Below are 16,511 nucleotides of genomic sequence, written 5' to 3' on the forward strand. Positions count from 1 at the left end.
AAGAACAGGCGTGGCTATATTAAGGAATTATGCGGTAGAATTTCAGATGATTAGAGGCCATTTGGTGTCTCTGTATGGAGGGTAGCAGACAGCCACACTCTGGTCATTTTCTTTCAAAAATCTACTTAAAAGAAGAATGTATGCACCTGAACTCTTTAAGTTATTTATAAACCTATATTTTAGTGTTTCATAACTGTTTCATAACTTTATGTTTGTCTTATACTGGGTATGGGATAAGCCAACAAAATGCTCAGGATGTTGAGCCAAGAGAATATTAGTTTTAAAAAACTTTAACTATTCAGGTAAAATACAGTTTTAAAGTTAATTTATCGACCAGTATTTTTGTTGTTGTTTCCATAAGCTAGCATGTCGGTCACCTAGCTTGTTGTTGTTGTTGTTGTTAAGGTAGTCCTAGTGCAGGTGAATAATGAAATAAATGAACTTAGAATGTGAAATGGGTAAGAATGGGTTTTAAAACTAAATGAAACTCTAACCACCTGGACATCTAAAAGCATCCACATGCACCCATGGGTATCTATTGCTAGATTGACCGATTTAGGTCACTGGTTCCCAACCTTTTTTGGCTTGTGACCCCATTTTGACATCACAAATTTCTGGCGACCCCACGATCACGTGATCATCGCAGCTGTCAATCGAGATACGCCAGCTCAGATATTTTTATATGCTGCATTTTATTTGAACTCGATTTATATTTGAGAAAGTGAAAGTATAGAATACAGTTGTTTAAGATTGTGTGTGGTGTTTTTTAATCATAATTAGGCTAGTTTAAAAAAAAAAGTTTTTATCAGTATTTTTTTTAAAACCAATTACTAGACATTTCAGGCGACCCTATTTGAATTCCAGGTGACCCCACGTGGGGTCCCGACCCCAAGGTTGAAAAACACTGGACTCGGTATTGTTGTAGGCTATGTGCTTTCTTAATGGTTGCGTCATTCCATTTTTGATTTTAATTTCTTCCATACATGGACATTTTCAACTCATACATTATCGAAGACAAATAATATAATAAGAATTCACATACTGTAGGGCAGGCCATTCAAAGCACGGAAAGGAGCAAGATGAAGAAACCCCCCCCCCCCCCTTTTTTAGTCCATTCTTTCATTGATGCTTGTTACAGTTTTAACCCCGTTGGTCACATCATGTTTTATAAAAAAATGTTGTGTGTGTGTGTGTGTGTGTGTTTTAAGTGTTGTGATAACTTGCGGGAGAGTTAGTGTGGCGCGTGCCAGCGGTGCGGCAGTGAGCGGGTTAAAGCTGACAGTGTGACCGTCCTATCAGTGGTGCTCGGTGCAGTCCAGCCCACCAGAGAGAGAGGAGGGAGGGGGGGCAGCGAGAGGGAAAGAGTGTGTGTGAGTGTTGTATGTGTGTGCGCGCGCGTGAGGGAGAGAAAGGGAGAGAGAGAGAGTCTTGACTGTGTGTGTGTGTGTGTGTTTGTGTGTGTAGCTGTTTGTCATCCCGGCAGCAGGACACACTCCAGGAGAAGCAGCCCGCTCCGCTCCGCTCTCAGACCTGTTGCTGCCGCTGCCTTCTCTGTCCTCGGGCTTGTATTGTTTGGTCGCTGGCTCGCGGATATCTGACCTCAAACCGGCGGAGTCTCGTTTTGTTTTATTGTCGGTGCTGAACGAAGCGCCGCGTGCTGCTACAGCCCAACCGGCGATAACAACACGGTAGGATACATGTAGCTACACTACCAACACTTGTTGTAAAGCAAAGCGCTGTTTGTGTGGAGCTGCTGTTGAGCTGCTCTGAGGCTGTGGGACGGGGGTCTGGAGCTGGAGCTCAGCTCGGTGAGGTGAGCTGACCAGCGGAGCGGTTCATGTGTTGAGAAGAGCTGCGGGTCCAGACCGCTGCGGGTCAGTGCATCCTGTTGTTGAGCGTTAGGACGGAGGAGGGTCGGTGTCGGTGTCGGTCTCACTTGATCTCTTTTCACCTGAAGAAGGTGGAAGTGGAAGTGGAACTATGTTTTGTGTGTAGCTAAATGACCAGATTCATAAAACAGAATCTGTCAACTGAAGATCGTAAGAAATCTATTTACTGTAGTTAGGCTACACTGTTTCGCTTGTTTGTGTTCATCCCTCCTCGTCAAGTTTGTTTCATGGAATAAACCAACCTTACTATAACATTCAGTTCAAAGGGCTTAGGCAGTTTGTTACCATGATGCATTATTATCATCCAGATTTAAGATCAAGCTCAAACTCAATTTAAGTCTAATATCAACTCCATTCATAAATTAAAATCAATATCTTGTGTTTTCATTGTTTTGCCTATGGTGTAAATTAATATAATCTTTATTATGGACTCGAAAAAGTGGTCCACTCTCATACACATACACTTAACATACAAGACAAAACAAAGCAGACAAACAACCAAACAAATAATATAAAATACAGTACTTTGTCACTGTTAGTTTAAAAGAAACAGTGCAAACTATTGTTAAATGTCACTGATGATACTAGATAAATACCTACTGGGCTTTGTTTTTTGCTTGGATTTTCTCTATTTACCTTTCGACACAGATTAGGCTATATATTTTTAGTAGGGTATATTAGCATCTTAAGTTTAAAACAAATATTTGAATGTAGTCAGAAGGAAGAAATCAATCAGTCTTATTCTCACTATCTTACTCCAGGTGTCATCCCAATGAGTATTTTGGACATCTGAGTTGAAGGAATGATAAAAATGTCAGGTTAACTCAGTGTGTTCACCTAATTTACCTTTAGACTCAGGGCTGTAGCCTTGAGCCAGCAGCATCAGATTGGTATGTTTAACAGCCCAGCTGTGAAGAAAGTGCCCCGAGGAGGTCAAATATGTCCAATATCTCTCCTGACAACCAGAAACATCTCTGAGTATGTGACTCTGCGTCCTAAAGCCACGTCAAGTGGGCGCGCACCTCACAGGGACGACTGGCTGTTGTTGATGTTATTATTATTGGATGCAATGTGGTTATTAACCATCTCTTGACTGATTCCTGGTAATTGCTGCCTATTAGTTTTAATTAAAGGGATGCAGGATGCCTTGCCTTGTGTTGCGTAGCTGCCTGTCGCCTGAGGTCTCGCCATCTCTCTCACACCCCATAATCATAAACTTCACATGAAAGACGGCAGAAGAAGCGCTTCGTCATCACCTGCGCTGCACCAAACCAACTCGCCCTGGGAATCATGATACATGTTGATCTGTGATCCACCTTCTCGCTGATTTAAAGCTTTGCACTTAATAATTCCTGTGACCACAGAATCCAGGGGCTCAGTGCAGCCTCTTCTCTTTTAAAGCGTACGCTTTGCTATTGAAAATTGACTCAGCTGATACTTGGTTTCATGCTTCTTGATGAAATGCAAAATCAGTCAGAAAGCTGACTTATAGCAGAACAATAACTCAAATAGTTCCTTGTTATATAGGTTGAGTTTTGACCTTTGTCCTTCTTGTTGTCCCTTTTCCTAAAACCTTTCTCAAAGCTGATATAATGAAGCATAATTTCAGCCTGATTAAAGGACAGCAATCCACATGTAATGAGACAACTGAGAGGATAAGGTAAAGACGTCCAGAGGAGGAACATCTTGATTCCACTAATACACCTCTCCTTTTCTTGGTTGCTCGCATTACCCTCTTCTTTTCTCTTACACTTAATTACTACCAGGCTACATTCACCACAGAGCCGATGTCCTTGAATTCAGTTATTCTGGTTCTTTAATCAAGATAAATTTCCTACGGAAACAGATTGAAGAGTGGGGGCATTTCTGAGCCTCAGCTCCAGTTGTTGGTGGTGCAGCCTGGTCCAGCTGTCAGCTTTTATTTTGAAGAGAGACACAAGACCCTGCTTGTGTCCGCACAGACTTCCCTAGATGTCTCACCTGCCTGTCAGCGCTCGGTATTGGCGGCGCACACACACACACACACACACACACACACACACACACACACACACACACACACACACACACACACACACACACACACACACACACACACACACACACACACACATACACACATACACAGAGTGTTGAGGCAAAATTCCTTTACATCCAAACAGAAAGACACACTCGGTTGCACATTTATATGACGCTGCAGCGCCAAACCTCATTCTATATCTACCACTTTTTTGTACTTCATCTCCATTAGACTCTCCCGTTTCCATCCAGCCTTTTTAAGTCATTACAGGCTCTTGACAGCTGTGGGAGCCAGACTAATGACTTCATCTGGATTTCCCTCAGCACTCTGCTATTCTGAGCTCTCCGGGCTCCGGAGTTATTCTTCCTCTCCGCCCCTTTTCTCAACCCCATCCTCCTGGGCACCCCTGACCCCGCGGGCCTGTCATGCTCATGTTTCACCGCTCACTCATGTGGAGGTGTCACCGAGCGCATTGGTCACATACGCCGCATGTCTTCCGCTCGGAGTAGGATGGGAAAAACAGGGCGCTGTGATGTATCGCTTGGCGGGCGAATGCAAGCACATCCATTTTGCGTCAAAATATTTTTCAGGGGTCATGTGTGTGAAATGTAAACCTGTGTGTGTGTAGGGTTCTTGGAAGGGTAAAATAAGGAGCTGAAGTAGTTGAACTGAAGGTGTCTGTCAGGGCTGGGACGATGTGCTCTTCTCCTGATTCGATTCTTTTACGATGTTTTGGGTGCTGATTCGATTTAAATTTCGATTCTTCGATATTGCAGATTTTTGCGATTTTTTAATTAGCTTTTTTTAAAGGGACAACAAGAAGTTTTGGAAAAGCGAAGCGTTTTCACACTACATTTATGAGCCTCCGCGCACCGTGAAATTCTTTGACCGGCGCAAGACAGACTCATGTTTTCATTCATCAACAATTAAAGTCAGAGGATCGAAGACGATCACATACCGTCGTAGTTCCGACCATAAACGGAGATTCGGCGGCGTTATTCTCATGACTCGCCACGAAACCGAAAGTAAAGAAACGCTGGTCGGCTCGCCCAGCATTTCCACCACCACTAATAATAACAAAACAACGATAGAGACAAAACGATATATTTATCGAAAATGGACCCATTAACAAGACGTAGATTCATCCACATTAATATGAGACTTTTTTATTGTCGGAATTTTTCGTTCTGCCACTGGAGGAACTCCTCGTTGTCCCTTTAACACCAGACCATGTGAAAACATAGAATAATGATAATCATGTCCACAAACTATAGCTATGTTTCCATCCACTTGTCAATCGAATTCTCTGAAGATCGCCAAAAATATTATTGCAAATAAAGCCTGTGAAAGTGTGTTTCCATCGAAGCGCTTTGAATCGAATAACTGCCTGTGTGTAATGACACCACTTGCTGTTTTACAATCAAACTGGTATAGGGAATAGATTCCTTGCATGTTATTTTTGCACTGAATCGCAAAACCAAACATGCCCAAGCCAAGTGCGACAAGCCGCTGGAGTCGTTGCCTGGAAACCACTGAGCGATAGGAATTGCCTGCCCAGTTATACTGGTGCTTATGTGCCAACTAATTGCGACATACCAAGCTTTGATCAGAAGTGCAGATGCACCTAGCGCTAAATGCTACACAACAGCAGAGGCAACCTGTGGTGTTGGACGGCAGCGCTCCCAACAGTTCTTGGAGATGGTGGTTGAAGGACACTTCATCGTTTACTCCCGCCATGTCTTTGAAAAGCCGTAAATACGTAGCGGTGTTGACGTAAAACGTGATCGCCGAAATGTATCCAGCAAACAACAGTTTCCACATGAGCCTTTTATTGATTGAGAGAAAATCCGATGAGATCGACAGTACGAAGTTTACTGTTTCCATAAGGCATTTTTAATTCAATATAACTTAATGCGCATAAAAACATGTGGATGGAATCATTATGTCTCTATTAGAATGTATGTATCTCATAAGTCATGTTTAAGTCAGTTCAATCCCGATGTTCAATGTGCAGATTTACAAGTAAAAGGCGTGTCTTCTGAATCAGTTTGAAGTGGCTTCAGTGACAATGACTCTTGAGTGGATATTGTGGTAACACAAAGGAATCATGTTTCATGTGATATGGGTGCAAAGGACCACAGTAATCAGTTTAGGTCTGCAGCATCTGAAACATTTTCCACGTCATCAGCCTCCAGTTCAGGGTTTTATCTCCTGATGGCATCACAGATAGTTGAGCCTTGGCTCTGGCTTCATGCATCAAAAGTGAGTTATTCACAATACACCCAGAGGCAAAGTCAAATATGTGATGTTTAGAAGTTCTGCACTATGGAAATAGAGATGCAGTACTGTAGAGGTTGGTAAAGTAATCTGAATAGGAGCTGATGAAGAACAAGACCACCTCCTAGTGTAATGTTTTTTTTAAGTGTTTTGTTGTAAAGTCGTCATACTAATGGTGAATTAGAAAAATAAGTAACACATTAACATGTTGTGAAAATAATCATTAGTTGCAGCTCCATGGTTCCAGGTCTCAGACACATACTGTACTGTATTGGCCCAGATGTCGGTCAGTGATGCTGGGGCAGCATAGGATCTCTCACTATACAGACACTTAACACTCTTTGTGCTGTTGTTTCAACTTTAAAATGTTGTGCAAAGCAGAAATGGGATGGAAAAATAATTGTGTGCATTCTCTTGATCAATGTAATGGAGAATTCAGTTTTTATTGATTGTGTCTGCTCACAAGTCGGGAATGAGGTTAAACAAAGGTTCCAATGAAGGTATTAACAAATCAAATTTCTTTCTTTCTTTCTTTCTTCCTTCATGTGCATGGTTTTGGTGCACAAAGAAATGTTGAACTTGTTGAGACTTTTGGTTTGTTGCTGTTAGGGCTTCGTTCGTTGCCATGGTAATTGATCATGAAAGTCCGTGATCGATTTTTTTCCCCCCTCCTTTTTCCCTTTTTGCCGGCCGCCGAAGCTTCGATTAAAATCGATTTTATGTCCGCGAAGCTTCGATTATCAAAATATGATAATCGGGTTGCTGTGTACTGTAGCCTGGCCTCCCACCTGGTTCTTGGTGCCAGCACGCAACAGGTCACCCAAACAAAACAACATGTTGATTGTGCAGAACTTTCACAAAGTGTGCGATAGTGACGAAGTGTGCACCATCAGCAGTGCATGTCAACACTGACCAGTGTCAGTGTTGCCGATCACTCAGAGGATCCATCAGTACTAGAAGCAGAAGAAAAGTGTGACCATGAAGGATTTTCCCTGCGTGCTTCCTGTCCTGTTTTGCCTAGGATGTTTTTCCTCTGAATATGGACTCTATGGGATGTTTGTCCCATCCAGTGTGCTCACTCACTCACACTCTCTCTCTCTCTTGCTAGCATCAGGCCTCTGGTCTCTGTGGTTGGGTCTGTGCGTCGGGCTCTCCTCCAACACCTCCACCCTGCTTTACCTGTTAAATACAACTCAGCTGCTTTTGAAGTGTATCAAGCGTATCACAACACAAAGCTGCTTTTTCTCTCTCTCTCTCTCTCTCTCTCTCTCTCTCTCTCTCTCTCTCTCTCTCTCTCTCTCCAGCTTTGCTTAAACAGCCCACAGAATCTCATTTTCACATTGCGGTCTCCTGTGAGTATTTTGTAATTCAAGCCGCAGCATCAGGGCTGAAACTGTAGCATAACATGAACCTTCTGTTTTTTCTCACCCTGGAACCGTTTGTTTAGCCTCCTGATGCGGGAGCGTCCCGAGCTTTGCAATCTATAAGAACACTGCCAGCTCATGCTGGCTCTTATTCATGCTTGGTAAATCATACTGATCAGAAATGGCCCCTATTTGACGCTTGTGGCTCCAATAAGAAGACAGAAAATTAGTTCAGCCAAATATTTCAGTGGTGAATCAGTTAATCCTCAAAAACATCATCCTATCTAAACTTAAAGGGACAACGAGGAGTTTTGGAAAAGCGAAGCGTTTTCACACACTACATTTATGAGCCTCCGCGCACCGTGAAATTCTTTGACCGGCGCAAGACAGACTCATGTTTTCATTCATCAAGAATTAAAGTCAGAGGACGATCACATACCGTCGTAGTTCCGACCATAAACGGCGATTCTGCGGCGTTATTCTCATGACTCGCCACGAAACCGAAAGTAAAGAAACGCTGGTCGGCTCGCCCAGCATTTCCACCACCACTAATAATAACAAAATAACCATAGAGACAAAACGATATATTTATCGAAAATGGAGCCATTAACAAGTGGTAACGTAGATTCATCCACATTAACGTGAGACTTTTTTATGACCAAATAGAAACTCCTCGTTGTCCCTTTAAGTGATGGTGCTTTTTTTTGTTTTTCTTGCCAGATTAACTTTTCTTTGGCAATATCAGTACTTTACACATATATATATATTTTTACTTGGTTTGTAAAATGTGTGTTTTTCACTTGGCATTCAAATGTGTATCAGTTCAGTGCCAAACTGGACATTGCACATCAAATTAGAAGTTGCACTGTTTGGGTTGACAAATCACAGTTGTAAATGTTACTTTACTGAAGTTGAGACGGCTGCTTTTGACTAAATGTTAATGTGTTTTGCAGTTATTTTTTGCTGAGTGTGCACGTATACAGAAAGTTTTGTCAGACAGTCTCTGTCCTCGCTCGGCGCCTCTCATTCTGAATGGAAAAAGTTGTCCTGCTCAGTCTCTGAGGGCTGACTGTTTTAAGGTCTTAAAAGATTGAGGAAGATTTTACTTAGATACCAGATGAACAAATCAGACATGCACACCGCAGCTTACTAATATTCCACCTTTGGTATAGACCAAGTCATCTGTCAGTGCCTCATCTCTGTGACCTGGTCAGCCACATGAAATGCTGACACTACATACCCACTATTCTCCTTTACCTCCTTACCTTCCTGTTTGCTTTCACAACCTTCCTACCATTATTACCTCCACCAAAGAGGGAGAACTAGCCTAGCTATTTTTATACATTATGTGTAGTGTATATATGTCTGTATGTAAGGACATTGTGTAACTTCTCTTGTTATCTATTCATGAAAATCGATTATTTGGTTCAAAAGTCTGTTTTTCATGAATCAGTAACCCCCCCCATCAACAAAGTGAAGTGTTCCTTTCAGCTCTGAATGAGCCGTTCATATCATTCATATCTCCATGGAGCGGGTAAGCTCGGTGCTGCTGCCATGTGGTGTCTCCATGTTTTTACGTTCAGTGGCAGTGTGACGGTAGGAAACCACGGAAACTCAGCGGAGACACCGGAGCTGTCGGCTCAGGTCGAGGTGGCGTCACATCGCCATGACAACATATTGTCACATGTATTGTTTTGCCTCGTGCTGACGGACCACTTGTTTACATAGAGGCTTGTTTATGATGGCTGTGGTCCGTCTGCCGTCTGCCCAATTTCAGGTGAATGCAGCATGAAAAAAAAGATTGAGTTGCTTGCGATATACAACCACAACGCTAGATGGGAGGAATTCCTACACAATGTACCTTTAAGGTTTTGATTATTGGTCTGATTTGGAAATCACTTCATAGAAGAGTTGCAACTTGAAAAAGGAAAGATTTCCTGAAGCAGCTCTCTAATTGTTTCTTTCTCATTACCACACTCTTGTAACCTCCTTTGATTAGTTTTATCGCTCATGGTCAAAGAGCCTAACCTTGTTCTTCTTCTCCTCTGTTTCCTTCTTCTCTCACAGAGGAGTGACAGTGTCCCTGCCAGCCTGCTGGGAGAGGACCATGGCCCTGAGCGATGCGAGCCGAGACCCTCTGGCCCTCAGTAATGGAGGGCACCATCCTCTGGGTGCCAATGGAAACACTCCTTCAAATACCAGTCCGCCAGGCAGCAGCTTTGGGCAGGACCCTCTCACAGCCGCCTGTAACAGTGACGGCCTCACAGCAGACGGAGATGAGCATGTTCCACTTAAAGACGGGCCGTGTAAAGCGCAGCAGCAGAAGCAGCAGAAGCAGCAGAGATCGATGGCCGTCCAGAGAGCAAACAGGCCGAGCCAGAACGGAGGGGTGGTCCAACAGAACGGCTCCCTGAGGAACCGGCCCCCGTCCTCCCCGGCTGCCACCGACTCCCAGAGGCCGGCTCAACGCCATCTTCCCTCCACACTGTCCCCGTCCTCCTCCTCCTCCTCCTCCTCCTCCACCACCTCTCCTCTCCAGCCCCCGCCACTTTGCTGCCAGCACTGTCACTTCCACACCACCCTCTGCTGTCCCTGTGGACAGCAGGACTGCCCACTCTTTCAGAACCCAGGCCCGGGTCCGGGGCCGGGGCCGGGCTCGGTCCCCCACCCTGGGACGGCTCCGTCCTGCCCGTGCTGCCTCTCCGCCTGCACGTACTCTCACCCCCACCCCCATCCTCCTCACTCGCCCGCCCCGCTCTGTCTCCATCAGCACCACCACCAGCGCTGGCAGGAGCATCTCCAGAGTCACACACACGCAGCTGGAATCAGGTACGGGGAATCCTGGTTTTGATATGTTGATTGTGATTTGTATTTATTGACCACAAACATATCCTCCAGTTTGAGGACTGAAGGGTCTCTACAGCCCTCCCATATGTGTGGCGGCCTGGAAAAATCCATCAGAAGTCACTGATGTTCTATTGTGGCAAATATCCAAAATAGGTGGAAAAGTACTATTCCCACGATATATTTTGTGTGATTCTGGTACTTCGAACTCCCTACTACATCGTGGTGAATAAATATTTTAAGAAAACAAAATGGAAAGTACTTATTTTTATGTTTTTGTGGCGAGTAAAGCTGAGCCACAGCACAGCTGAGCTGCAGCAGCAGCGCTAGAGGAGAGGAGCTCTGTTGTTATTGTAGAGGTAACATTCAAGGACCCTCGGAAAGCAAAACAAAGAATCCCACGATTCAGATGTTTTTTTACAGCTCGTCTTTATCATAAACGGTTCGGAAATTATAATATGTTGTTGATGTTTTGTAAAACATGTGCAAGCATGTACCACCGTACCACCGTACCACGTGATTACACGCACCCTATACGGTCCCTTCTTGTCATAGAGGCACCATTCAAGGACCCTCGGAAAGCAGAACATCACACGATTCAGATACAGTTTACAGCTAATCTCTATCATAAACGGTTCAGAAGTTGTTTAATGTTTTGTAAAACACTCGTCTTTAGAGGGTTAAAACAGCAACGTTCTAGTTAAAACCATTTTTCTAACTTTTCAGTTTTTTGGTCATAATAGATTAAAATGCCCATAACTTTTGATCTGAGAGGGATATCTCAGTTATTCAAACAGTTGTGAATAGCTGAAACTATTCTAGTTTATGGAAATATCAAAAAATGAAAATGTCTAAATCCCGGCATGTGAAGGGTTTTCCCAGACCACCACACACATGTGATAACATGATAACGTGTCGGGTCCATGTTCAGGGATCATGTTAACTGGACTGCAGGAGGACATGGTTACGGTAGTTAGGGGACAACACAGAGAAGCAATACAGGTTTATTTTTCCCAAACAGAGTCTGACACATAATATGACCACTGGGTTACCGGGGGGACGGCAAGCTACTGATGTAACACAATAGTAATAATATTATCCAGCCATATACATATACAACTTAGCTTTTACATTTGGTTCTCTTAGATATTCTGTGCTACACACACACACACACACATACAACACACTGACCCACACTCCTCCACTGTGAAGACTCCTCACACACGCAACTGATTATCACTGAACATGTTTCCTGAATCAAGGAAACCAAGAACTTGAGTGTGGCTGAAAAACAGAAGCCACAATGCCTCCGAGTCTTTAAAAGAGTGAAGATACTGTTACAAACGTTGTTTTTCTATATTTAAGGATATAATTCTTTGTGTGCTTCAGAGTGTGTGTGTGTGTGTGTTGTGTCTTCACACTGCATGGCTTAGTGGAGCCGTTCCTTTCACCATTTCTAGGCCGGGATTCAAACGCAGTTGGACACGGCCTCCTGGAAACATGGGCGGCCCCCACACAGACAGATCTGTGATGAACTGTAGCTCAGGGTTTAGTGTATTTCATAGTGGACCCCCTCATCCCACTCTGTCGCTGGTATTTCAAAGTCACTTCACATGCAAATGCTGCAGATAGAACTTGTTTGCGAACGGACGTTTTTGTATTTGGTACAATTTGTTGTTTTTTTATTGGTGGTGTTTGCCATACAGCCGACAGCCAAAGTAAAGTTTATCTTCAAGATGAGAGAGGAACTTTGCAAGTTTTTCTTAAAATTAAATGAATCCTCCTGCAAGCAAGCACACACACACACACACACACACACGCGTATACGTATATGTGTACACATGTGGCGACCATGCCTCCTCCAGTCGAAACAGAATGTCAGCATTGAACTCATTTGTTGGCAAACTCCTCTTTTTTTCCTCCAGTGATCCATATTTAGTGAGTTTCCCTTTTTACTCCAAAACCACAGCACTTCCACCGCATTTGAAACTGGAACCATTTAATGCCTCGCATAATCATTTGCATAATCCCATATTTACCATCTCCACGGAGAAGGGGGGGGAGGCAGGAGGTGAAAACTCTGCAGAAATAATTATTTACTCATGTCAGCTCCTTTTTATTGCAGCAGCTCGTTGTGGGGAATCAGATTTGCATGAGACTCAAGTCGACTTCTTCTTACTCCTTCGACATGGAATTTTCCTCAGTCAAATGAAGTCGGATCTCCCCCTTGTAAGTTTCATTAGAACGACAGGCGTTGTGGGTGGCGTTTGAAAGATGAGGTTTGCGTAGCCACAAGTGGGTATGTACACCAAACTCTGGGTGGGCAGAGGGAGGAGAGGCACAAACAGGATTGTGTTGCAGGCATTTACATGCATTCACTGGCATCTACTTTTTTTTCTCTTTTCAATACACGCTACTGCTTTTCGTGCTTTTTCTTTCAGTTTTCCTCTATTAACACTCATTCCTTCTTCATTTCCCCCACTCTCTCTCTCTCTCTCTCTCTCAGTCTGTCCCTCCCTCCTCCGTCTCTTGTTCCACATCAGAATGGAGAGCAGATGTGGCGTGGGACGTATGTGTCTCCACCGTCGAGCTGCTCTCTTATTTACCCAAACAGGTCTCTCTTGTTCAGCGATGACAGGTTTGAATTACAGGGCCTGGGTTCGCTCCAAGACTGCACCCCCCCCCCCCCCCCCCCCCCCACCCCTCCTCTTTCCTGTACAGTGGTGTGTTGTGTGTGTGTGTGTGTGTGTGAGGATGTGTGTGTGTCAGATGGTAGGATTAGATGTAGGAAACAATATACCTGCCTCTGTTGTGTAGTTTTGCCCTGAACCCAGACGTTAAGGGGAGACACTACAGGTGAATAGGGTAAACATTTTAAATAACAGATATCACCATGAAACTTCCCAAGTTTATCACTTACATTAAGACAAATATTTTTTGTATTACAAGTTTTGTCAAATGTTATGTTTAAATATGTAAATGAGGCAATATCTGATGAAATATGCGCTAATTTGCATACATTTCCAGAACCGAAAGCTGAACAATGGATAAAGCCACTTTCAAAATTCTTGTTTTATTTTGTTGACATATTGGAGTCAGAAGTTTTTACAGAGGGGATTTTGGATATCTCTTTTTGTCACTCTGTAAATGAGAACTGTCACCAGCCCTTAAAAAATCAAATTTTGCCACGTTTTTAGTAATAAAATGTTGTATAAATCAGGTTTTGGATGATATATCGACCATCCCCTCTGTAAAAACCTTCAGAATATAGACAGGAATAAAACTGGAAGGTTTGGTGTCTCTAAGTGCTGCTGAAGTGGAGATTATGGGCCCAGAGTCTGAGGAAAAACTCATTTTGAGAAAACAGCCTTTAAAGACTTGTACTGTAAAATTCCATAGATTGTTAATGTAAATCATACTTTTACTATTGGTTGCAGATACGGAGGAGATGACAATTTTTCACAGCACATTATGTCACAGTAGCATGTTAACTTTTGGCAAATTTAGGAGAAATCTACTGACAAAAGAGACAAAATGAAGTAAAATAACCAGCTTAATGTGGATTTTCTACTCTTTCTTTTGACTTTTCGGAAAGAATACATGTTAAGGAAGAAAAATAGCCCAAAATCTCAAAATTAATCAGTGCATGAAAAAAACAGGGTTTTTGCCTGTTAGTGTCTCGCCTTAACAGAAAACCTTCAGACCTCGTCTCCTTTTTTTTTGGTCCTCCACTCCTCTACTCCTCTACTGAGGGCTGCTGGAGTTTGGTAGTTAAATATCTATATTTTTTATCACTATTGTCCTGCTGTCTGCCATTGTGTGCTCCTCCTGACACACACACACACGCATACACACACACACACACACACACACACACACACACACACACACACACACACACACACACACACACACACACACACACACACACACACACACACACACACACACACACACACACACTTACACACTTACACACTTACACGTGGACATAAACCATCCCATATTCACCTAATACCCTGGATAATTTGAGGGTGTGGAGTCAGACAAGATGGTGTCAGATTTGGTTTGATGTGCCTCAGGGCTGTGATCTGACAGATTAGCCGGGGGATTACATCCATGATCACAGCACACTTACATCTCACACACACACTCCCTGTGTCCTGCACATACACACTGATAAGACGTAACATTAGCTCGTTGGGGAGACCTTTTTATGTGCATTTCACAACAGGGGGATTTTTATGCCTCTGTTCTCAGCTTCACAAAACATTAATCCATTTACTGAGATTAGCCCATACTTTTGTTTCCTAAGTTTTCTATTTTGAGAATGATCAAAAGGGTTCGGTTTTGCTGAGGGGTTAGGCACAACTCAGCAGTTTTCTGTAGCGCAGCTTGAAAAAAATCAGATTGGGCCGTCGTATATCTGTCTCTGGTGTTTTTTACTGGGTCTGTTTAAAGCATTAGGAACATGCCTGTGTCACCGCTGTAAGATTATCTCTCACAGCCATTTCATGTGTATTATTTAAGATTGGAAGGAAGCATGGTGTCCTTGGGATGTCAGCTGTTTTGGCCTGGGTTGATTTGGTGTATGCCAGCAAGGTTTAAAGGCCTCAAGTGAAAGCCTTTAAACCAGAGTGGAAGTGTGGAAATACCTGAACCCCAGTCCCCCCCCACTCCCATGCTACGGCTGCTCCTTTCAGAAGTCTGATTTCAACTTTTTTGGAAAGCATCCAATAGCTGCTGTGAAGTAAAACCCCCCAAGCATATAATCCAGAAATCTTAATCTGAAGTTAAGTTATGCACACTTAAAACCGGAGCTACTGTTTTAAGACTGAATTTAGAGTTTTAAAGGAGACATATTATGCCCCTTTAAAAAAAAAAAAAAAGTTCCCAGGTGTCTTAAAGCCCCAGTATGTAACTTATTTGGCTTTTTATTAGCAAAAATCAAATATGTCTTTCATAAATACGTAGAATCACACCCGCATACAAATGAAAGCTTTCTGGTACCTTAGGATGAGTTGCTACAAGTTGTACATAAGTGGCCGATGCACCGAACCGAGGCGGCCATGTTGCATGGCAATTTTTTCCGTTGAGTGTCAGCGTGACCGTAGGTAACCACGGAAACTCAGCGGAGCTGTGGGCTCGGCCTGTTAAAACTGTCACCACTGTGTAGTGTGAGGAAGAGGAGGCACTGGTGTTACATTCAGGTGCAGTCAGGCAGACGGCCGTCGGCAAACCAACCAGATGTCATTTTACTCAGTTAAACAATATGACATCACCATGACAACATATGTATTGTTTTGTCTCGTGCTGGTGGACCACTTGTTTACATAGACGCTTGTTTATCCTGTTACATGCAGCGTCTGTTGTCTGCCTGACGTCTGCCCCATTTCACCTGAATGCAACATCAAGAATACGTTCAGATATGCAACCGCACGGCTAGATGGGGGGAATTAATACATCAAGGATCAAACATCACAGCTCTTTTCATCTGCTCAAAACAGCCCTGTTCAGAATGGCTGGTTTCAGTGCCTGTCCCTTTAAATGCAAATGTGCCACTGCTTGCCCCGCCCCACCCCACGGTCCCAAGTAGGGGTGGTATTATGCAAATTAGAAAACTAATGACATTGTATGACAACTAAGGCAACAGCTCGTAAAACCATGTGGATTTCAACCTAGGGAGTCTGCACATTACAGATTTTTTTTGTCAGCTCTCACATTTAGGGGGCTGGAAGGCAAGACAAACACCCAAATATATGTTAAAGAGCCTTCAAAAAGTGATATTTCCCCTTTAAGTGTGCACTCACGGTAGACGAGAGCTGTGTCAGGAGTAAAAAAGAACCATAACACAGATGAAGTGGAGCTTCAGGACACGTGAGGTTGAGCTAACCTGCTTCTACCTGCACAGAAGAGCGCTGCAACAGCCACACAACACCTCACTGCCACTCAACCATCCGGGGTCATGCAGAGTATTTAACCTCGCTCTCTGCTCTCCCGGAGCTTAATGTTTCTGCCCCTCTTTTACCGATGCCTCTCACAGCAGCTCCTAGTTGTTTATGGCAACCGCAAGTTTGGTTTATATTCGGGTCTTGTCAGATAGCGAGGATTCCTGCA

At 43.5% G+C, this 16,511-nt stretch overlaps 1 protein-coding gene across 3 annotated transcripts in view; it reads left to right on the forward strand.

The window, feature by feature from the left end:
* The window catches only part of disp1 (dispatched homolog 1), a 117,148-nt gene that overhangs the window by 71,028 nt on the left and 29,609 nt on the right, over positions 1-16,511 (forward strand). For 2 of the 3 annotated variants that reach the window (XM_084001152.1, XM_084001154.1), the window contains one exon: positions 9,618-10,379. In XM_084001152.1, the coding sequence (XP_083857278.1) occupies positions 9,658-10,379 (722 nt within the window). In that variant the 5' untranslated portion in view covers positions 9,618-9,657. Of the gene's footprint in view, positions 1-1,529; positions 1,689-9,617; positions 10,380-16,511 lie in introns of those variants that run through there. The other variant, XM_084001153.1, reaches the window with a different exon arrangement.

The sequence above is a fragment of the Trachurus trachurus genome (genome assembly GCF_905171665.1).
Source record: "Trachurus trachurus genome assembly, chromosome: 24".
Classification (NCBI taxonomy): domain Eukaryota; kingdom Metazoa; phylum Chordata; class Actinopteri; order Carangiformes; family Carangidae; genus Trachurus; species Trachurus trachurus.